The 22,545-nt window shown below is 42.9% G+C and overlaps 3 protein-coding genes and 1 long non-coding RNA gene across 11 annotated transcripts; 2 read left to right on the forward strand and 2 right to left on the reverse strand.

The window, feature by feature from the left end:
* The first annotated feature begins 1,801 nt into the window (after window positions 1-1,801).
* On the forward strand, window positions 1,802-6,419 carry LOC111966639 (probable G-protein coupled receptor 173). Of its 2 annotated transcripts, none has more exons than XM_023991472.2 (2): window positions 1,802-2,559; window positions 2,825-6,419. In XM_023991472.2, exon 2 carries the CDS (start codon window positions 4,068-4,070, stop codon window positions 5,274-5,276), a length of 1,209 nt encoding a protein of 402 aa, XP_023847240.1. In that variant the 5' UTR covers window positions 1,802-2,559; window positions 2,825-4,067; the 3' UTR covers window positions 5,277-6,419. The 2 variants fall into 2 exon arrangements, with proteins under 2 accessions (XP_023847240.1, XP_023847241.1); XM_023991473.2 differs by having other exon boundaries at window positions 3,850-6,419.
* LOC111966640 (histone-lysine N-methyltransferase SUV39H1) lies at window positions 6,149-13,163 on the reverse strand. 5 transcript variants are annotated; one of them, XM_023991478.2, is made up of 7 exons: window positions 13,097-13,163; window positions 12,489-12,676; window positions 11,784-12,116; window positions 9,769-10,095; window positions 9,425-9,571; window positions 9,152-9,281; window positions 6,149-7,203 (listed from the first exon to the last, which is right to left on the reverse strand). In XM_023991478.2, the coding sequence occupies exons 1-7, from the start codon at window positions 13,113-13,115 to the stop codon at window positions 7,187-7,189; spliced, it is 1,161 nt and encodes a 386-aa protein (XP_023847246.1). In that variant the 5' UTR covers window positions 13,116-13,163; the 3' UTR covers window positions 6,149-7,186. The 5 variants fall into 5 exon arrangements, with proteins under 5 accessions (XP_023847246.1, XP_023847243.1, XP_023847242.1 ...); XM_023991475.2 differs by lacking the exon at window positions 6,149-7,203 and adding an exon at window positions 7,243-8,914 and having other exon boundaries at window positions 12,524-12,676; XM_023991474.2 differs by lacking the exon at window positions 6,149-7,203 and adding an exon at window positions 7,243-8,914.
* A 766-nt stretch (window positions 13,164-13,929) lies between these two features.
* Window positions 13,930-19,461, reverse strand: wdr13 (WD repeat domain 13). Of its 3 annotated transcripts, none has more exons than XM_023991482.2 (10): window positions 19,376-19,461; window positions 18,822-18,916; window positions 18,243-18,474; window positions 17,788-17,897; window positions 17,492-17,622; window positions 17,087-17,394; window positions 16,693-16,873; window positions 16,408-16,549; window positions 15,248-15,366; window positions 13,930-14,491 (listed from the first exon to the last, which is right to left on the reverse strand). In XM_023991482.2, exons 2-10 carry the CDS (start codon window positions 18,860-18,862, stop codon window positions 14,307-14,309), a joined length of 1,449 nt encoding a protein of 482 aa, XP_023847250.1. In that variant the 5' UTR covers window positions 18,863-18,916; window positions 19,376-19,461; the 3' UTR covers window positions 13,930-14,306. The 3 variants fall into 3 exon arrangements, with proteins under 3 accessions (XP_023847250.1, XP_023847247.1, XP_023847251.1); XM_023991479.2 differs by lacking the exon at window positions 19,376-19,461 and adding an exon at window positions 19,227-19,368; XM_023991483.2 differs by lacking the exons at window positions 18,243-18,474; window positions 18,822-18,916; window positions 19,376-19,461 and adding an exon at window positions 18,676-18,712.
* A 715-nt stretch (window positions 19,462-20,176) lies between these two features.
* LOC111966643 (uncharacterized) lies at window positions 20,177-21,737 on the forward strand. Its single transcript, XR_002877669.2, has 4 exons — window positions 20,177-20,279; window positions 20,855-20,886; window positions 20,969-21,038; window positions 21,302-21,737. It is a non-coding gene; the product is annotated as an uncharacterized lncRNA (long non-coding RNA).
* The last annotated feature ends 808 nt before the right edge of the window (window positions 21,738-22,545 follow it).

Genomic DNA, 22,545 nt, shown 5'->3' on the forward strand with positions numbered 1-22,545 from the left:
TTTCTATGACACATAGGTTGTTCAGTATTGATTATGGTCACAATGTATTTCCACTCCGAAGTCCTGATGTTTGATCTTTCACACATACAGTGCCTTCGAAAAGTATTCAGACCCCTTGACTATTTCCACATTTATGTTACATTAAAGCCTTATTCTAAAATGTATTAAATATTTTTTCCCCCCTCATCAATCTACACACAATACCCCATAATGACAAAGAAAAAACWGTTTTTTAGACATGTTTGCACATTTATAAAATATAAAAAACTGAAATATTATATTTACATAAGTATTCAGACCCTTTACTCAGTACTTTGTTGAAGCACCTTTGGCAGCGAATACAGCCAGGGAGTCTTCTTAGGTATGATGCCACAAGCTTGGCACACCTGTATTTGGGGAGTTTCTCCCATTCTTCTCTGCAGATCCTCTCAAGCTCTGTTAGGTTGGATGGGGAGTGTTGCTGCACAGCTATTTTCAGATCTCTCCAGAGATGTTCGGGTTCAAGTCCGGGCTCTGGCTGGGCTACTCAAGGACATTCAGAGACTTATACTGAAGCCACTCCTACACTGTCTTAGTTGTGTGTTTAGGGTCGTTGTCCTGTTGGAAGATGAACCTTCGGCCCAGTCTGAGGTCCTGAGCGCTCTGGAGCAGGTTTTCATCAAGAATCTCTCTGTACTTTGCTCCATTCATCTTTTTCTCGATCCTGACCAGTCTCCCTGTCCCTGCTGCTGAAAAACATCCCCACAGCATGATGCTGCCACCCATGCTTCACCGTAGGGATGGTGCCAGGTTTCCTCCAGACGTGACGCTTGGCATTCAGGCCAAAGAGTTCAATCTTGGTTTCATCAGACCAGATAATCTTGTTTCTCATAGTCTGAGAGTCTTTAGATGCCTTTTGGCAAAACTCCAAAAAGTGTCTTCCATCTGGCCACTCTACCATAAACGCCTAATTGGTGGAGTGCTGCAGAGATGGTTGTCCTTCTGGAAGGTTCTCCCATCTCCACAGAGGAACTCTAGAGCTCTGTCAGAGTGACCATCGGGTTCTTGGTCCCCTCCCTGACCAAGGCCTTTCTCCCCTGATTTCTCAGTTTGCCGGGCTGCAGAAATGTTTTGGTAGCCTTCCCCAGATCTGTGCCTCAACACAATCCTGTCTCTGAGCTCTACAGACAATTCCTTTGACCTCATGACTTGGTTTTTGCTCTAACATGCACTGTCACTGTGGGACCTTATATAGACAGGTGTAAGCCTTTCCAAATCATGTACAATCAATTGAATTTACCACAGGTGTACTCCAATCAAGTTGTAGAAACATCTCAAGGATGATCAATGGAAACAAGATGCACATGAGCTCAATTTCGAGCCTCATAGCAAAAGGTCTGAATTCTTATGAAAATAAGGTATTTCTGTTTTTTGTTTGTAATACATTTGCAAAAATTTCMAAAAAAATGTTTTCGCAATGTCATTATGCTGAATTGTGTGTAGATTACGAAGGATATTGTTTTATTTAATCAATTTTAGAATAAGGCTGTAACATAACAAAATGTGGAAAAAGTCAATGGGTCTGTATACTTTCCGAAGGCACCGTWCAAGGGAAAATCATGATTTGATAGGGATTAGCCCCCCACCCAAGAAATACCAAACATGCATTAATCATATTTTTCAGGTGTTTATATGATGTTGAATTTATCGCTTTGTATTTCATATATTTAGTTATGACTCTGACGCTCTCTGTCTCTCTCTGTCTCTCTCTCTGACTCTATCGCTCTCTCTCTCTCTCCCCTACCAATAGAACCGACGAACTCCGCGAATAGGCGAGCAGCATCCACACAAGCAGCCATTTAATTAATTGGGATTACTTTAAATACATTAATTTAAATACTCTACATTTTTTTGTTTGACCGTAATGCGATAGGAATTCCAATAATTATCATTTTCTATATGCCAAATCAAATGCGGTCCGCTAGAATTAGGCAGACAAATGCAATGTGGACCTTCACCTGACAACAAAAACAGACTGGCTACAAATGACGGGGTTAATAAATGCACAGCGTTCACTTCTAAATAATGAAAATAGASATTCATCGAGGTTATTTTGAAGACGGATGGATGGAAATGCATAAACAAGGAGCGTCAAGACGTTCGTCAAGGGAAACTCGATATTTCACCGCTATGAAAATCTTAGATCTGACGATATAGAGGAAGATAGATTGTATTGCAGGCTACATAGAAGCTAGCCGCCTACGTGCTGTAACCTCTCCTAAATTGTCTTTAGACTCTAYATTTACCTCCGACGTGACAATACATCCGAGGATCGTGCAAAGTACATGAAATGATGGACACGAAAATTGGACACACCTTTGTCTGTGTGAAACTTATGTTTAAGCGGCTCAGTGAATATTAGGCTACCTGTGGCCGAATTGTATCATCGCTCAGAGGACAGACATAGCCTATCTTGAGTGTGGTGGTTTCAATATTGACTGAAGAATGTGTTAATATCTGTGTCAGTGCCGCCTCTCTGACTGAGGTTTCCCGCATCTTTACAAATCCCAGAAATCGAAGGTAAGTTATTTCTGTATATGAATCAAATTACCAAATGGAACATGATGATCCACCTGTATATATCTCTTTCCCATGCTGGATGCTCACAGGGCATTACTTAAAACATATAAAAAGTAAACGCATTGATAAAGTGATTTGAGTTCATGCAGAAATATGTTTCTTATCAAAGCTAGTCATTAGTAGCAAGGCCTATGATTAAGATTGCATAAATCCACATTCTTATTTGGGATGAAAGCAGTATTGCAATAATCTTCCTTTTATTTAGGCCTCCCTGCAGACCCAGCTCCAACAACAGGTGCGTCCTTATCGTTATATGAGTTGCCTGGGCGCGGCGCTGTTCAGTGGCAGTGGTGCTGATAAATCTGCAATCAATCCTTTGTTTTAGTTCGCGCTGGTGTGGCGCTGTCCATGGTGCTAAATGTTTGAGTGCTGGGCACAACAATGAATTCCCGAAGGTCAGTTAGTTAGATTTCTTTATTGTACCTGCGGCTTCTACAATTAAGTTACAACATGTTTGGGTTATGGTATTCTAATGTGCAGAAAATAATCTCGTTTCCTCTTCAATGCCCTGCATGCAATGTAAACATTTTCTTGCTATATTGTTATTACGTTTAGGAATACATTGTTCATGGCCTATGTATTCAAATATTAGGGAATCGTTAATATTCTATGAAGTCAACAGGTTAATCAATCACTCTCAGATCTACTCATAGACCCACATCTGCTTCCCAACTCCTTTGTTCAGCTGTAGGCCCAAATGGTAACTTTATTTCCATTTTACAGTGTCTTTTTAATCACAGACTACCAATTTTGAGTACCCTTTTTTGGCACAAACACTATTTTCACATTTAGAATGTGAATTAGTTGCTCTATTGCTGTCTGTCTTATTGTACCTGATTGATTGTTCTCTGCTCCATCCCCTATACACCCCCATGCATGCACTCAAACACCTACAATCCTGAACAAAGTATGTGAGCTGTTGTATCTTAGCAACGGGCAAGGTAATTATTGAGAGAGCCAAGGAGCTGGCATGCTGGAGAACTATTGATTTGATCCCAGCAATAGAAAGACAGGAAGGTGGAGATATCCTCACTGTTGCCCAACACACGTTTCTGGAAGCCATGTTTTAGTTATCTTTGTTGTTTTTTTGGATCCGAATCGGTCTGACAAAGGTATGAGCCAAGGCTGCCTGTTTTACAGATGATTGCTCTCTGGTAAATGTATAAATATGTTAGCTATGTCCTCCTGGAGTTAGTGTCAATGCACTGTCTTCTGTTTCTTTGTTCACAGGTGCTAAATGTAATGGAGTCAAATGAGCCTGTTATGTAGAATGGATCCTCACATATCCCTGTAAGAGGCGGGACAAAGGGAGAAAACCCCAGGACGGACGATAGGAGGGCTGCCGTGCCAAAGGCGGAAGAGTGGCGTCGGTCCGAGAGAGAGAGAGAGAGAGAGAGGGGGTAGAATCACCCTAGTACCCCTACCCCTAGAATCATAGAGTTGAAGGCATGTCTAACCAGACCCAGATCTTTGGCATTGATGGCCCAGGGAGCCTGCTGGCAGTGTTGGCCTCACAGAGGGCCAGTAGCATTAGCAGCACCAGCAGCAGCAGTGAAGGAATCTCAGCTGCGGCCGTGTCCACCTATGTCAAGTTGGTGTTCCTGGGCCTGATCCTCTGTGTCAGCCTAGCAGGCAACCTGCTGGTGTCTCTGCTGGTCCTCCGAGAACGGGCCCTTCACAAGGCCCCCTATTTCTTCCTGCTGGACCTTTGCCTAGCTGATGTCATCCGTTCTGCTGCCTGCTTCCCCTTCGTCCTGGTGTCTGTCCACAACAGCTCGGCATGGACCTACAGCACCTTCAGCTGCAAGCTGGTGGCCTTCCTAGCTGTGCTCTTCTGTTTTCACGCTGCCTTCATGCTGTTCTGTGTGGCTGTGACCCGCTACCTGGCCATCGCCCACCACCGCTTCTACACCAAACGCATGACTGTCTGGACTTGCGCTGCCATCATCTGCATGGTCTGGACTTTGGCCATTGCCATGGCGTCTCCGCCTGTCTTTGACGTGGGGACGTACAAGTTCATTCAAGACGAGGACCAGTGCATTTTCGAGCATCGCTACCTTAAGACCAATGACACTCTGGGCTTCATGCTCATGCTGGCCGTCGTGGTCCTGGCCACTCACGGTTTCTACACCAAACTCCTGCTGTTTGAATACAAGCACCGCAAGATGAAGCCTGTCCAGCTAATGCCGGCCATCAGCCAGAACTGGACCTTCCACGGCCCGGGTGCCACGGGTCAGGCAGCAGCCAACTGGATCGCAGGCTTTGGCCGAGGCCCAATGCCCCCCACCCTGCTGGGCATCAGGCAGACTTTGCACAACCAGCAGCACCGGCGCCTGCTTGGCATGGAGGAGGTCAGATCTGAGAGGAGGCTAGGCAGGATGTTCTACATCATCACCCTGCTCTTCCTGGTACTCTGGGCTCCTTACATAGTGGCCTGTTTCTGGAGGGTGTTTGTCAAGTCCTGCTCCATCCCTCACAGGTACCTCTCCATCACAGTGTGGATGAGCTTCGCCCAAGCAGGAGTCAACCCTATCTTCTGCCTCCTGCTCAATGAGGACTTGAGGAAAGTGCTGAGGGCCCACCTGCCCACCTACAGCAGGACTAGACAACACCAACAGCTGCACCGCCATGAGCTGTTTGTGTTCACCATCACATGATGCACTACTATATCATGTGATGGGGTGGGATTGGGGTGTTTTGTTTATATCATACAGAAATGCCATCTGCCCTTTTTTTGTAAAGAGAATGTTTATCAGACGCTACTATTTTTGCAAATGTATTATGACTTTGTTTCATATGTAATGTGCAGATGATGTGTGTGTGGACACGTGCAGTATGAGAAGCAGGTTTGTAGTAATACTTAGTAATGAACATTCTCAGTAGATTATCTCATTAACATGTTAAAACTGATTTTCTTTAGTTCAATAGAGGGGATTGCAACGGCACCATAAATAGCAGGATATACTGTGTACAAAACATTAGGAACTCTTTCCTAAAATTGAGTTGCACTCCCCCATATTACCCTCAGAACAGCTTCAATTTGTCAGGGCATGGACTGCAAGGTGTCGAAAGTGTTCCACCGGTATGCTGGCCAATGCTTTCCACAGTTGTGTCAAGTTGGCTGGATGTCCTTTGGGTGGTGGACCATTCTTGATACACACGGGAATCTGTTGACCATTAAAAAAACAGCAGCGTTGCAGTTCTTGACACACACAAACTGGTGCGCCTGGCACTTACTACCATACCCCGTTCAAATGCACTTCATTCTTTTTCYTCCTCTCTGAATGGCACACATACACAATTGAGGTCTCAATTGTCTCAAGGCTTCAAAATCCTTCTTTAACCTGTCTCCTCCACTTCATCTACATTAATTGAAGAGGATTTAACAAGTGATATGAATAAGGGATCATAGCTTTCACCTGGATTCACCTGGTCAGTCTAGGAAAACCTGCTCTTTCCATGATATAATGTTTTGTACACTCAGTGTAGGTTATGATCAACTGCAGTCTAGACTGGAAAGAATCTCATGTGCATTGTAACAAGATCCATATGATTTTGTAGTTTATTTTACCATTTGGGAATGTTTGAAATTCAGTGTTAATTATTTCTTTAAACCTCTACAGGATCGGCGGGTCCCCCGTGGGACGGTTGAGCTAATGTAGGCTAATGCAATTAGCATAAGGTTGTAAGTAACAAGATTATTTCCCAGGACATAGACATATCTGATATTGGCAGAAAGTTTGAATTCTTGTTAATCTAACTGCACTGTCCAATTTACAGTAGCTATTACAGTGAAAGAATACCATGCTATTGTTTGAGGAGAGTGCACAGTTATGAACTTGAAAATGTATTAATAAACCAATTAGGCACATTTGGGCAGTCTCGATACAAAATGTCAAAAATAAATGCAATGGTTCATTGGATCAGTCTAAAACTTTGCACATACACTGCTGCCGTCTAGTGGCCAAAATCTAAATTGCAGATGGGCTGGAATAATACATTAAGGCCTGTCTCTCGCATTTAAAAAAAATGGTACAAACAAAATACAAAAAAAGCATGTTTTTTTCTTTGTATTATCTTTTACCCGATCTAATGTGTTATAGTCTCCTACATTAATTTCACATTTCCACAAACTTCAAAGTGTTTCCTTTCAAAAAATATCAAGAATATGCATATCCTTGCTTCAGTTCCTGAGCTACAGGCAGTTAGATTTGGGTATGTCATTTTAGGCAAAAATTGTGGGGGGGGGGGGGAAAGGGGCGGATCCTTATTAAATGTCTGAACATTCCCTTGTTCAAGGAGACCGCATTTCTAAATGCAGAGAACAAAATAACATTCCAACATCAACAGTGTCATTTTTCATGGTTCCCAGATTGAAGTTTAAAAATCATGTTTGGACATGAAAAAACAAACTGAGAAGTGAACTGGGGTTGAAGATTGGGGGCCTGGCATTCTTTTGTAATATATTCTCTTGTACAGCATTTGAAGTGGCAGTTGTTTTTCCACTCACCAATAAAGTCTACTTTTGATGCATTTTGATCTGGCTTCTGAGTGCTGACTTCAAGTTTCAATAGGACCCATATCCTTAGCAATCAAAGAAAGAAAAACAACTTGAGATCAACATTCAGTGGGTATAATAAAATATTAATTTAGCTAGTTTTACTCTTAAAAATAAAAAGGAATTTTATTTACAGAAAGATCTGGACCAAGATGAGTAGCATGCTCAATATACAGTGTAGCTTTGGCAACTGAATGACATCGTTTATGGAATGTCTGGTCAAATTACATGACTGGAACTCACACTGGGAAGAGTTCTGACAATTCCATCAGTCTATGGCTGTATTCTGATTCTCTACACTTATCCAGAAGTGTGCACTCATTCACTCCCCCTCTTGCATTTAAAAACATTGGATTGATCTAAGCATGGCTGGAGGGAGTTTTCTCCATATTACTGACACCATGAGGGGGAGCGTACTAGTGTACACTTCCGGAGAAGGGTAGAGAATTGGAATAAGGCCGTTGTAACATATTGCAACCTCAATGAGGGGCAGTAGCTCCATCCACCAATGACTGAGGCCTCATACAGTGAGTGACRGGCCTACAGCGTGTAATTGATGCCTTGCCAGCCTATTGCAACCCAGGCACAACAAAGCACTTTCCAAACTCTATCAATGGCTCCTGTTCCTAAGAAGCCGTAGAACACACCTTTTTAACTTTCACATATGCCAGTGTTGTACAACACATGATTACATGAAAAGGAAGAGTAGTTATTCAGCATGTATGCATTGCTATATACACACTACCGTTCAAAAGTTTGGAGTCACTTAGAAATGTCCTTGTTTTTGAAAGAATTGCACATTTTGTCCAATAAAACTAGTCTAAAGGCCAGTTTTATGGCTTCTTTATTCAGCCCAACCGTTTTCAGCTGTGCTAACATAATTGCAAAAGGGTTTTCTAATGATCAATTAGCCTTTTAAAATGATAAACTTGGATTAGCGAACACAACGTGTCATTGGAACACAGGAGTGATGGTTGCTGATAATGGGCCTCTGTAGATTTTTTTTAATCTGCCGTTTCCAGCTACAATAGTCATTTACAGCATTAACAATGTCTACACTGTATTTCTGATCAATTTGATGTTATTTAATGGACAAAAAAGTGATTTTATTTAAAAAACAAGAACATTTCTAAGTGACCACAAACTTTTGAACGGTAGTGTACATTCAATGAGATCGGATAGCAAAAAAATTGGATTTGAGTGTCGTATACTAAAACCAAATAACTAAAAAAACTAAAAAACATGTAAGAAACAAATAAAAAAACATGATGCCCCAAACACTAATGAATAGTTTATGATCATATAGGGCAAAATATTCACAGACACCATAGTATACATTTAAAATGACAGAAATAAAGTTGAATTGTCATGATGACAATCCTGGAAAAGTAAAATGTATGAATTTGTCCTTGCTGCAACCCTAAAACAAGTACCCCTAAAACAAGTACCCCCTGCAATTGTCTGTCCCACACTTGCACTCCATGCGCGCTCGCTTTTTTGGTGATCCAGCCATGAGAGGATCCTTTTTGGGTGATCCAATCATGAGAGGATCCTTTTTGGGTGATCCAATCATGAGAGGATCCTTTTTGGGTGATCCAATCATGAGAGGATCCTTTTTGGGTGATCCAGTCATGTGAACCTTCTTGGGTGATCCAGTCACGAGAGAAGCCTTTTTTGGTGATCTAGTCATGCTGAAATTGGAGTCCATCTTTGTACTCTCCACATCTATTGGATCAACTAGAAAGAGAACGGAAAACAGACCAAACGATAGATTGTGTTATCTTGAAACAGGTTGCTCTATGACCTAAATGGGTGGTCCTTAGTCTTACCCTGTCCTTTCCATCTGCTCTATATCAGGCATATGAATTCCTACTCCATTTTGTAACCTCTCGAAAATGCAGTTCTTTACTGTATTTCCATATCATTAATTTCAGTGATCTTAGGATCTGTGGAGATATATCAGATGAAACCTACTCTGCATATTGTAGTCGAAGGTGAGCTCCTCCCCAGCGCTGATCCCACGGTTTGAGAAGAAAGCCAGGCGTGGCAGTCGCTCATCCAGGTTGTCTATGAATACGTTATACACCTGCAGGTTAGGGTTGCACTGTGGGATAGAGGTAGGAAAGGTGAAGCCCATTTTTTATTTTATTTTAGGACACTCAAACATTGCCTTATCACAGAGAAATTCCAATGTAGCCTATGTACTTGTGCCTACAAACGGCAATAAATGGAACTTGAACTACTCACACTGTGGTTGACAAAGTGGGATACATTTCCATAGTGAGCAGCATCAATGGTGTACTCATCCTCCACATAGTCCAGGTCAAACAGGTACGTTGCTCCCTGTCTGTCATAGACCTGACCCCGCCTCTCTGCCTCCTCTGTAGTGATGATCTGGATGGAACACAGCACAGCCAATCACAAGAGAGAACCACCATACACTATAACACAGCCAGGAAACACCAAGTCCTGCATGAGAGGAAATGCACGAGTTAGTATGTTGATGTTCGCTTGTCAAATGTTACAGCTGCTGGTGATAATAGAAACCGAGCACCAAATATGTGGTCTCTATAATCAAAGTTATTTTTTACCTCTCCAACATACTCCATGACGAAGGAATGCCTTCTGACACGCTCAGAGGTCCGTACTCCCCACCCCCGCCCGTTGTCTGTTTTGAAGATGCAGAGGGTATGCTGGATCCCTCTCTGTACCACTCTGTTGGGGCAGTCTGGTCCACAGTGACACATATTGTTGCACTCATAGATGGGCTCCCCAGGCTTAACCTTCACCTGCCCACACTCGTTGTAGGCAAAGCCATGTCCCAATACTCCTGGGCAGCAACCACCCACAGGGTTCTCCAAACAGTTGGTGCACTCGCACCCCACTGCCATTGTCGTCATCGAAATGCCCTCACCCACCTAGGAGAAAAGCTTTGATTTCTATATACACTATCGGGCAAAAGTTTTACAACACCTACTCATTCAAGGGTTTTTATTTAAAACTATTTTCTACATTATAGAATAATAGTGAAGACATTTAAACTATGAAATAACACATATGGAATCATGTAGTAACCAAAAAGTGTAAAAATCTAAATATATTTTAGATTCTTCGCCTTGATGACAGCTTTGCACACTCTTGGCATTCTCTCAAAAAGCTTCACCTGGAATGCATTTCCAACAGTCTTGAAGGAGTTCCCACATATGCTGAGCACTTGTTGGCTGATTTTCCTTCACTCCGCGGTCCAACTAATCTCAAACCATCTCAATTAGGTTCAGGACGGGGGATTGTGGAGGTCGGGTCATCTGATACAGCACGCCATCACTTTCCTTCTTGGTCAAATAGCCCTTACACAGCCTGGAGGTGTGTTGGGTCATTGTCCTGTTGAAAAACAAATGATAGTGGGACTAAGTGCAAACCAGATGGGATTGCATATCGCTGCAGAATGCTGTGGTAGCCATGCTGGTTAGAGGGCCTTGAATTCTAAATAAATCACAGACAGTGTCACCAGCAAAGCACCCCCACACAATCACACCTCCATGCTTCACGGTGGGAACTACACATGCGGAGATCATCCGTTCACCCACACCGCGTCTCACAAAGACACGTCAGTTGGAACCAAAAATCTCAAATTTGGACTCCAGACCAAAGAACAACATTTCCACCAGTCTAATGTCCATTGCTCATGTTTGTTGKCCCAAGCAAGTCTCTTCTTCTTATTGGTGTCCTTTAGTAGTGGTTTCTTTGCAGCAATTTGACCATGAAGGCCTGATTCACACTGTCTCCTCTGAACAGTTGATGTTGGATGTGTCTGTTACTTGAAATCTGTGAAGCATTTATTTGGGCTGCAATTTCTGAGGCTGGTAACTAATGAACTTATCCTCTGCAGCAGAGGTAACTCTGGGTCTTCTGTTCCTGTGGCGATCCTCATGAGAGCCAGTTTCATCACAGTGCTTGATGKTTTYTGCGACTGCACATGAAGAAACTTTCAAAGTTCTTGACATTTTCCGGATTGACTGACCTTCATGTCTTAAAGTAATGATGGACTGTCGTTTCTCTTTGCTTATTTGAGCTGTTCTTGCCATAATATGGACTTGGTCTTTTACCAAATAGGGCTATCTTCTGTATACACCCCCTACCTTGTCACAACACAACTGATTGGCTCAAAAGCATTAAGAAGGAAAGAAAATCCACAAATTAACTTTTAAGAAAGCACACCTGTTAATTGAAATCCATTCCACGTGACTACCTCATGAAGCTGGTTGAGAGAATGCCAAGAGTGTGCAAAGCTGTCATCAAGGCAAATGGGGGCTATTTAAAGAATCTCAAATATAAACACTTTTTTGGTTACTACATGATTCCATATGTGTTATTGCATAGTTTTTCTATGTTATTCTACATAGTATTCTACAATGTAGAAAATAGTAAAAATAAATTAAAACCCTTGAATGAGTAGGTGTTCTAAAACTTTTGACCGGTAGCGTACATTTTTATATTTGTACTGTATTGCTGATGCATAATACCGCAGGGATAAAGAGGGCGACATCACTACAGTTGAAACATGTCATTGATACAAAGTACTGGTGATATACAAGCCTTTGCACACCTTGTAGTTGTTGATGTAGGTGAAGTTATTCGGAGGGCCCTCCAGGTCCACACGGTTGCGGACCAGGATGCGTTTGGTGAGGCCTCCGACACTGTTGATCTGGGCCTCCCACCTCTGCAGGCTCTGCCTATGCCTGGCCCTCTGCTCCAGGTAAGAGGACAGCTCTGTTTCAAACCGGTTGGGGACTACAGTCTTTTTCTGTCTCTGCAGCTCCAGGAAGACATCGTCCCAGAACTGACGTAGGAGCTCCACACACCGCAGGTTTTTCCTCGGCTCCCAGGTGTTCATGTGATCTGGGTAACCCTTCCATTTAACCAAGTAGAACTCTCGCTCCTAGGAAGAAAAACAGCAGTTGAAAGGAGTCATACTGAACTCTGGCACCCATGTGACAAGGTAGATCTCGCCAAAGATCACTTTAGACATCCAATTGTACACAAGGCCAACAGAAATGTGACTTCCGGCTTTATCCCAACCCCTCCGAAAGACACACATACACATACAGGTTGGAGGTTGGAGCAGGGGAGCAGTTCTCTCTCTCTCAAGTACAGATGGATGCTTTCAGTGACAGCACCACATCAGTTAAGAACTGAAAAGAACAAGTTCATGTTGCCTGTGATGTCCGTCCGAGTATAGCACTGCAAGCTGGATCAATTGAATATCTAGCTCCCAAAATCAATCCAAAGTTTAGCTAGAACTTGTTCTAACCTTTGGTACTCCTGTGGCATTGGCTGTCTTCCTACCAGGAACAAGTGTCCTCTTGTAGTCAAACAGGTACTCCACTTCGAAGTTGTGCATTTGTTTCCTGTTGACCCCCAGCTCCAAGCACACAATCCCTTCATGACGACAGAGTGTCTGCAACTGGTACGTTGTCACTTTACATACAACTTGGCACCCTGCAGTGAGTGACAAGCCAGTTAACGTTAACTAATGTTACACAAAGAACACAACTGTGGTCGCTTCGATCAACAACTATCATAACTCCATTTAGTTATCAACATGTTCAACATTCTGTATGTGCATAACGTTAAGTAGCTAGGTTGCTAACTATTTAAAATGTGATAGTAGATATAGTCACTATTGTTTATCAATGAAAATCAAACAATCAGCATGGCATAGCTACGACCATTGATTGCGAAATAGCTACAGTAGCTGGTTAAATTCGACAAATATCTCATAAACTGTGGTGCATCATCACTTCGCTAATCAACTCCGCGATATATGGTATTTAAAAAAAACGTGATTGTCATAGAACCGCTATAGTTACCGAAGGAAAGTATGCAAAATCCAACGTTTTCTCTAGAATGTGACCTTACCTTTTAAATCTTCCGCCATGTTTACTCCACCGCCAAAATCCCAGGAAGTCTAGCTAGCCAATGGTTGGATCCGATTATAGAATGACAGGCAGCCCAAATGACCAATAGACTTCTAGCGCACGTGTGGAAAAACAAAACATTTACACTTTGCGACAGAGCAATAGTAATGGCGTCTTTTTTGTAGGCACTAACTCTGCCATGGTTCTTTGGACAAAGCCTATAGGAAAATTTAGTTTTTGTAGGGTTTTAGGATAAACGCGGAAAATAAGGTCTGTGGTAAAAACAGGCTTATTTTTTTGTGAATTTTGAAGCATTTATGTAATCAGAAAAAGCACAAAGGCTTCATAATGGTCACGTTAACTGATATCTAATAGAACAAAACGTGTAAGAGCTCCTCAACCTGTGTTAACCTCACACCTTATTTTCGCCATTCATCCCAAAACCCTATTGTTTCCCCCATTGTAATGGTTGAATGATCCAGAGGTAACTCATTTCCTTTTTTATCAACTACATGCTGGATAGCTCTATTGTAACACTAACACTAAACTCTGTGAGATGTACAGTGGCTACTTTATTCAGTATGTGCATATTATAAATATATTATAGTTCTTTGCAACCATGACTTTAAAATGACACCACCATAAACACACAAATTCTCACAAACGCACAACAATGTGTTCTTTGAGTTCCCATCAAGTATTTTTTTTTTTATATATATACACACAGTAGTTATTCGAATATGTCAGTACTGATTTATATGATGGGTTATTGATACAATGCCATGCACATCACAGTAGAACAATAAACATGGGAATGATTGAAGGAAAATGGGCAACTTTAGAGGAACAAGGCTGTCATTTAATACTACTGTATATTCCATTTTGCTATATTAATGCTTTACAATAAGTAGTTAGCGCTATTACAGGTCCTACTCTTTACACATGCAAACCTCTCAGGATCCTCAGTGAGGAGCAGTGCTCCCTTTTACGTTGAAAACCTAGGCAGGGATTCAATTGGATCGCACTTTGTTGGCTATATTTCTGCATTCGCGGGGACCGCACTCACAGTAACCACTAAATCCCAGCCTTAAAAACACAGATACCCCTTCCCTGCCCCTTGTATTTAGCATTCTAGTGATTGGATGGTTCAAAGTCAGTGGTAGTTGCTTTTTTGTTGTTGTAGTGCATGGAAAGAAGCTTTTGGTGGTTGGTCACTTCTGCTCCCGCCTCCAGATGATGACCATGCCAGTGGAGTCTGCAGAAGCCAGTAAGCTCTCGTCACAGTTGAAGCTGACATCCAGCACTGGGCCACCGTGACCCTGCAGCTTGTTGACTATGGCCTTAGTGTTGCGCTCCACATCGAAAAAGTAGACACAGGCATCCTCACTGCCAGTCACTGGGATAGAGTGGAGAAAAGGGGTGGAAAAGGAAGAGAAAAATAGGGAAGAAGGACAAGACAGAGAATACTTGTGAAAACCAATCTGTTATAACCAAAGTTCCCTCTAAACTGCACATAGGGTAGGCAAACTTGCCATTTTGAACCATGTCATGTGTCTGAAGGTACAAACTCTGCCTTCCAGGCGGACCCAGAGAGCAAATCAAGTGCACTATAGGCCTACCGCTGGCCAATCGGATGTTTCAGATTATCATGTCTGCAGTAATGTAGCAGGCATAAAATAAAGCTACAGCAAAGTTGATACTGTGAGATTTCAAAACGTTAAAAAGCCATGATTAGTGAGATACGGTCAACAAATACAGCAAAGAGCTGCTGTTTTTGTGTGTGAGTTCATGTTGAAGTTTGTATTCAACACTTTTATAAGCCCTAAAATTATATGTTCTTCCTATTTCCACTCAGCGCTACAAAAAGCAGTCCAGCAGTAACACTGGGCCAATTGTGCGTCTCCCTATCGGACTCCCAATCACTGAAATTTACTCATGCCAAAAAACATTAGAGGGAACATTGGTTATAACTGATTGTTATGACCTGCTATAACTGAGTGAAGATGGGTACATACAGTAACTACACTATGCTTCAGTGAGTTGATGTACTGGCAACCAGTACACAATCAATGTTCTTAAGTGTGGTGCACTTTTATTTATCCCATTTATAGCAGATAGAGTGAAAGTCAGAGTAAGGCTGTAGGGCTCATACCAACACAGGCACCCTGTCTGAAGGACATGAGAGGGCAGAAGATGCTGTGAAGGGGCTGGGAGCCATGCTTGATGGGGAAGCTCCTCTTAAGCTGCAGAGTGCCTTCATTATCCACCACTCTATAAAGATGAGAGGAACAGAGAACCAGTCAATCTCAACTCAGCATGCAATGTGCAGAGTGGATCATGCTTTCCTTGCTCAATCAACAGCACACAGTACATGAATGATATAACATACACACATTCCAGGGCACGACACAGTAGTTAATCAAGCTATACTGAACAAAAATATAAACGCAACATGTAAATTGTTGGTCACATGTTTTATGAACTGAAATCAAATATCCCAGACATGTTCCATACGCACAGAAAGCTTATTACTCTCAAATTTTRTGCAGAAATGTGTTTACATCCCTGTTAGTGAGCATTTCTGCCAAGATAATCCATCCACCTGACAGATGTGGCATATCAAGAAGCTGATTAAACAGCATGATCATTACACAAGTGCACCTTGTGCTGGGTGACAATAAAAGGCCACTCTAAAATGTGCAGTTTTGTCACAACACAAAGCCACAGGTGTCTCAAGTTGAGGGAGCATGCAATTGGCATGCTGACCGCAGTAATGTCCAACAGAGCTGTTGCCAGAGAATTTAATGTTAATTTCAATACCATAAGCGTCTCCAACTTTGTTTTAGAGAATTTTGCAGTACATCCAACCAGCCTCACAACACGTGTAACCACACCTGCCCAGGACCTCCACATCCGTCTTTTTCACCTGCGGGATCGTCTGATCAGCTACCCGGACTGCTGATGAAACTGAGGATTATTTATGTCTGTAATAAAGCCCTTTTGTGGAGAAAACTCATTGTGATTGTCTGGGCCTTGCTCCCCAGTGGGTGGGCCTGGCTCCCAAGTGGGTGGGCCTATGCCCTCTCAGGCCCATCCATGGCTGTGCCCCTGCCCATTCATGTGAAATCCATAAATTGGGACCTAATGAAATCATTTCAATTGACTGATTTCCTTATATGAACTGTTACTCAGTAAAATCGTTGAAATTGTTGCATGTGGCATTTACATATTTTTGTTCAGTATATGTATAAGCATTTTGAGCATTATGGAGCTAATGGAGCAGGAGTAGCTCTCTGGCTCTCTCTGACAAACCTGTAGAGTAGCAGTTTGTTGACACAGGCGTTGATCAGCAGGGAGGGGTCTCGAGCTTCTCTGCTGATCCAGGAGCGGGCAGATATGCTGCAGATTGGGCTGCCCTCACTCACCACAAGCCGCTTGGCTTTGGTCAGCTTCCCTGTGAGTTGAAATTCAGAGTTGTCACACACACACACAACACTTGTCTGTCCCATACTTCTGGCCTAGCACTTTGGGTTTCTTTAATACAATTCATTATTATGAAATATTCATAAGAAGTAGGCATGTTTTTCCTCAGTATACCTGTGGCCATGTCAAACAGGAAGGAGAAGACGCTTCCCCTGTCGTCCCCGGCCCACAGGATCCTCCCAGGGGCATCAAAGGACATAGAGAGTACCCGTCCCGTCAGCTTACTGGAACCCCCCTTCACCTTCTTCCCAGTGGAGATGTTCACCACCTGCAGGAGGTGCTTACTGTTCCCTACCTGCAGGGCAGGACAGAACAGAAGTCAGGGTAAGCATTGGTAAAGGTCAGGAAAGCCGTAAGGAAGAGAGTTTGGTCACTGTAGGGACAGGTAGCATACCACTTAGAATAAAGCAATGTATTGSCCTTGGCCATGTATTCTAAGTGATATGCTAGTGTGGATATTGTGTGGGTATGAGTTAGTAACTTTGTCTGAGCTTCTACTATGACTCACCACTGTGAGGTTGTTATTCATAGGCTGGAAGGTGCAGCAAAGCAGTTCGCTAGCTTCTGGGTCTCTGACCTCACGGATACACCTCCCATCCTCCGTGTTCCAAATACGCAGTGTTCCATCCTTTGATGTCGACACGATGACATCATTGCTAAGGGACCAAGCAAAGTCGGTGACGGGACCTGCATGACCCTTCAGAACGACCTTCACACTGGGCGGGGACGGGGACAGGATCATGATGGACAGGGTGCCGTCCAATGAGCAGCAGGCTAGGAGGTGCTTGTCATCGTTAGCAAACTGCAGCCGTGGAACTAGAAAGGAGGGAACCCAACAAAACATGAGAATAAGACACAGAAATACTCACTCCTTGCACTGATCTTGCCATCACATACTGTACTTTCCACTCACCTGCAGAGTCCACATGTTGGTCGAATATGTGGTGCATGCCGGCAAAAGCATAGTTCTCGCTCAGAGTGGTGTCCCCAGCCATGGCACGGCTAGCTTCTGCCACAGAGGTTGGAACCAAGGCACCTGGGGTCCTCCACACCCACATTTCCAATCAGGGAGAATAATTTATTACAAATCGGACCATCACTCAAGGAAATTCTGTGCTAATAAAGATAAAAAACAATGCAGTGTTTCAAAAGCAGAGACAAAAATATGAATGGGGTCAGTAGGGTTGAGTGAGGGGTTGCTGGGGTTACCTCTCATCATAGACTGCCCTGTTCATCTGGGCCTGTAGCTGGTAGGAGCCTCTGCTCACAGATCGACGGTGACCACGAGCCCCCTGAGCACGGGGGTCCTCCTCAAAATCCTGTCAAGAAAGAGGGAAGGAGAGGAGAAATAGGGAGATAGAAAACCATAAGTAGTGAGTGTAAGTGAGGGACTTGCAGTCCATATAAAAAACAAATGATCTTAGCCAGAGACAAAAGTAGGCCTATATGAACTCACCACCTCTCTTTGAAATCGATCTATTCCTCCCAACTAAAGTGGTCAGTTTAGTGTGCCTACTACGCATCCTTATTAGTGTCAGTTACACCATCTGTCTGCCTCCCTCCAACCATCTCAACTGACCTAATGTGTATTGACAGTAGCCTATTGTCTTTGTCTGTCTGTCTCTCTCTTTCCCTCTGCTCCTTGCTCTCAGTCTGAGTCTAACCTCCATGCGGTCCAGTGTGGTGCGGGAGCTGCGCACACTGCTGGCCCTGAAGCTGCTCTGCTCAGACAGGGGCCCGTAGCGCAGGGCCAGCAGCTGGCTGCGCAGCCTCAGGTAATGCCTGCGCAGCCCCGGCTCAAAGCCACACTTGGCGTTTTCCCTGAGTAGCTGGCTGCGCCGCCGGATGTATTGCGTGCGGAACTGTGGGAACGTAGGCGTGCGGTATGCATTGTACCTGTGGAAGGGATCGGGGGAAGTGAGAGAGACAAACAGTTCCTTAGATTTTTTTGCCTGCACGGCAGACTGCTGTATAGGCTCAATATAACATGGAGTCATTCATTATCCAAGTATCACTTTTCACTAATACAAACAGCAGTTAAAATACAATCAAGGTGCTTGGCTAGCCTGGTTTAACCAGACTGACTTCTGCACTCACCATTGTTTCAGCAGCGGTCAGTCTGGTTTATCCAGGCTAGCCCTAGACAGCAATCAATGCAAGATGTGTATCAGTAAACGTATTTGTATCAATACTGTGAGGCCATCAGGCAATGCCATGCCACCAGTTTATTGAATGAGACTTACCTTGCGTCCACTGCCAACACCTGCTGCCAAACTGCAGCCATTCCACAAACAGTCAAGGTAGAGGGGAAGCCACGGCCAGGGCAGATGTCAGCTATCTATAAACACATAAACAACATAACTATTAATGGTAGACGAGTAGGCTACGCGATGGCTAATAATTTTAGCCTCCAGAGTCCAGACAGTCGAGTTATTGGCTGATACAGAACACTGCCAGCTATATCGACATTAATCAAGAGATTAATGTCTCAAAGACAGTGGCAAAGAAAGCCTGCATTGGGCAGTGTAATGTGTTCAGAGGGTAGCTAGTTACTAAGTCATAGTCAGCTAGCTAGCAACAGACGCCATCATCAGAGATGGAGCCTGCTAGCTTTGACAGTGAGAAAGCAAACGGCGTTAGCTCGCTACCTTGCTAGCCATGTCTGATAATTGGACGCCCAGCCCTCAAATATTACTTAAACTGATTTTGTTTAATTCTCTAAATGCAATTCAAACCACGTCATTTTCCATTACGTGTGTAAATAAAGACGTCGAAGAAAACGTCAGCAACAGCTCACCTTCCTTCCTTCCTTAGCTTTTTGCCATCGATGTCAATGGTCGAACTGTCAAATCATGTGACACTATTGATCCCGCCCACGTGCGCAGCTACGCTGACTTGTCCGACATATGTTTGATGCAGCTTTATGTGCAAACCTAATCAATATGATTTACAAATCAAATAATATGTACGTACACCAAAGATGTACGCAGAGTTTCTACAGTCTTTGATGAGCCAGGAAACTATGGCAACTATGGCSTATTCCTAAAGAAATACACTGTCCCTGATAATGATAAACAACGACAATGAAATGTTGCAATGTAATGACGCTCTGTTGGTCCAGTTGGAAACAGCCTAGCCAATGTCCACTCATATTAATAATTTAACGAAACATGGTTGAGGACATCAACTGCCTGGTTTGAATGTAGTTGCAACATTTAGAAACTTTTAGAAATCACATTTGGAAATAAAACAATATATCAAGGCAATCATCAGCTTTGAAAACGTCTTGCAAGATAGGCAAGAGAGATTATGCAAACTCATACTTTACACAATTCACGCACGCGCACATGCACGCCCGTATACACACACACATATATAGTCTATGATGAAAACTCTTTCTTGTTCTTGAACTTGAGAACAATGAGATCTACAGCGCATTGTCCATACAATGATGGGATTATGAGTTTGGGTCGCACGTTCAGACGTTTCGCCTGTGCTCAGCAAAGGCCAGAAGGACTGTGTCCCTCTCGCGCAGCTGACGGGGCTCTTTGCTTGTTCGCCGCACTTTTTCCCGAAAGGGCCCTGGTGACGGGACCATTCAGGAGCCGGAGCCATAAATGAGCGAGTTGGACGCCACATAAGCACTGAGTTTTGTAAAAGACACAGACTTTGGAGCGCAGCCAAAATGCCAGGAACAAAAGGTATTATTTGTAAAGTAACATTTTATGATTTGGTTAGCCTATATTTATTTTATTATAGCCTATTTTTTATATATAAAAAATATTCTCATATATAAATGCTTTTCTCAAGGTAGTGTGTAATGTAGTGAATTTATGCCTATGCTATACAGTGTTTTTAAAGTTATATTTAGCTAAAAGCTGAATTTGGGACTATCCATCTAGTTGGGCTCCCTAGTGGCACAGTGGTCTAAGACACTGTATCTTAGTGCTGGTTCAAATCCAGGCTGCATCACATCTGGCTGTGATTGGGAAGCCCATAGGGTTGTGCACCCTAAGAATTTGTTCTTAACTGACTTGCCTAGTTAAATAAAGGTAAAATAGTTTGTTATTTGTGCCCAGTCTCCTCTAGTTGACTATATATTTACTATATGAACATTAGTGGAGGCTGAGGGGAAACTGTTTAATGTATTTAAACTGTATTTAATGCCATTACCACGAGCCCATCCAATTAAGGTGGAAAATAAAATGCACCATCCCTTTTCCTGGATCATGGGGAGTTATTTTTAAAGACTAATAAAACATTCCATTGTTTGTAGGCAACAAATCTGACAAGAAATCAGCTCCCAAGGTAAGAACAAGAACTTCTCATTCATTGTAGATTAAAACATTCAAGTTTGTCTAAGTTATTTCCCCCCAATGAATCTCCTCAGCAACCTCAGAGTCCTAAGGAGCTACCGAAGAAAGCTGATCAGAAAGGAGATGATAACAAAAAGCAAGGAGGTAAGCATTAGAGTAATCTAGGATTGAGGGTAGGAGGATGATGGTCTTAAACAGCCTCATGTATACGAGTTGTCATTTTCTAGGTTTAAGTCAACTCAATCCAGTCCTTGCTCTCCAAATGATTGAGAGCTGGACTAAGTCAATTACAGTTGGCTATTTCTTCCCACGCAATGCTACAGTATGTGAGAAGCAAGGTCTCTTGTCTACTTTGCATGTTGTGTGTCTGCATTGAAGGTATCTTTCTGTGTTCCGTCCCCTCTTAGGACAGCCGAAGGGAGAGAAGCAATAATTTCCAGGTATTAAAGATGGCTCTGGAGACTCTGCTGGGATCCTGCCATCACAAGCATGGGGGTCCTCAGGGTAGACAAGGCTGAAGAACCGCCCTTGGACCTGCAGACAGGCCATCGCTACACAACTACGCTCACCTCTTCTCACAAGGGCAGAAAGTGACCCACATTTCCATGATGATCCACTGTGTATGCCCTTTCTTCCCACCCCTCAGTCTGCTCTGGATTGTAGGAAGCTTGGAAAAGGATGGTCACAAGGTCAAACCCAGCCAATGCTCTGAGCTTCCCCAGAAACTGAAACCATCTACCCAATCGTTCCCTCTCTTCCCACCCAAAGTTCCTTATTTTGATCAACTGTAACAGTCCAAACCATTCTTGTAAATAAGCAAATAAACTATTATTTCCTAAAACAGTCCAGCAGTTTATTGTTGTTACATGTTCACACAAGATATGTTATTGAATGCTACGTAAGAAGATGTCTGCTTGGCAGAAATTCTTTACTCAAGGTAACTTCCTTTAACAGTGAATAGTACTTCACATAAACTTGAACCAAAGATAAATAGCGATTCAGGTTTGATACAAAATGTATTAAAAAGTATCACATATCTCCCTCAGTAGCTTCACACATATACTGTAGGTAAAAGTTTGACAAAACAAACCCTTGGGATTAATATTTCACTAGGACAGTGGTGAAAGGTGGTGTGCTAAGGCTGTGCACTTGTGCCACAGATAGAACAATGAGACAGATATTTCACCAGATGTAAAGGTAAAGCATCCGTTTGGCGTTTCCACTCACTACCAAATATGGTAGTGAGAGGAAGCCCAGTGGCCAGCAGTGGGAGGAGATGGCCATTCTGCAAATTAAACATTTGATCTCAATACAGTTCTGCTCCCAAAACTATAAATCAGTTATGAACAAAGTGGACTAAGTTTTGTAGACTTTCCCGTTTATCAAAGTAAAATTTTAAAAAATGGCTTTGTTTAGGTGTGCAAAGGCGAATTGAGTTATTGCACACGCACACTTCAGAGTACGCATTCCCTAACCAAAAATGTGCAGATGCATGCTAGAACAGGCCAATAGGATTTCGCTAGCTCACGCTTGGCTCTGCCTACCTCCTTGCTTGTTCTGCCCACTATGACTCATTTGTTCACATTGGAAACAGGCTGTGGTCTATCTTGGTTTAGCTATAAAAATATTTTCTTGTGCATTGCATGGCAAA

Source organism: Salvelinus sp. IW2-2015, linkage group LG7 (genome assembly GCF_002910315.2).
Source record: "Salvelinus sp. IW2-2015 linkage group LG7, ASM291031v2, whole genome shotgun sequence".
Lineage (NCBI taxonomy): Eukaryota > Metazoa > Chordata > Actinopteri > Salmoniformes > Salmonidae > Salvelinus > Salvelinus sp. IW2-2015.

What these genes read in the sequence shown, in the direction of transcription:
- LOC111966639 (XM_023991472.2), top strand. Translation starts at nt 4,068, where the DNA reads ATGTCTAACCAGACCCAGATCTTTGGCATTGATGGCCCAGGGAGCCTG.
- LOC111966640 (XM_023991474.2), bottom strand. An exon ending in CCTACATCAACAACTACAAG is followed by an intron (nt 10,096 to 11,783) that starts GTGTGCAAAGGC and finishes CTTTTCTCCTAG; the next exon opens with GTGGGTGAGGGCATTTCGAT. An exon ending in CCCACTTTGTCAACCACAGT is followed by an intron (nt 9,282 to 9,424) that starts GTGAGTAGTTCA and finishes TCTATCCCACAG; the next exon opens with TGCAACCCTAACCTGCAGGT.
- wdr13 (XM_023991479.2), bottom strand. An exon ending in CCTGTTTGACATGGCCACAG is followed by an intron (nt 16,550 to 16,692) that starts GTATACTGAGGA and finishes TTCAACTCACAG; the next exon opens with GGAAGCTGACCAAAGCCAAG. An exon ending in CAGACAGGGTGCCTGTGTTG is followed by an intron (nt 14,492 to 15,247) that starts GTATGAGCCCTA and finishes ACTCTATCCCAG; the next exon opens with TGACTGGCAGTGAGGATGCC.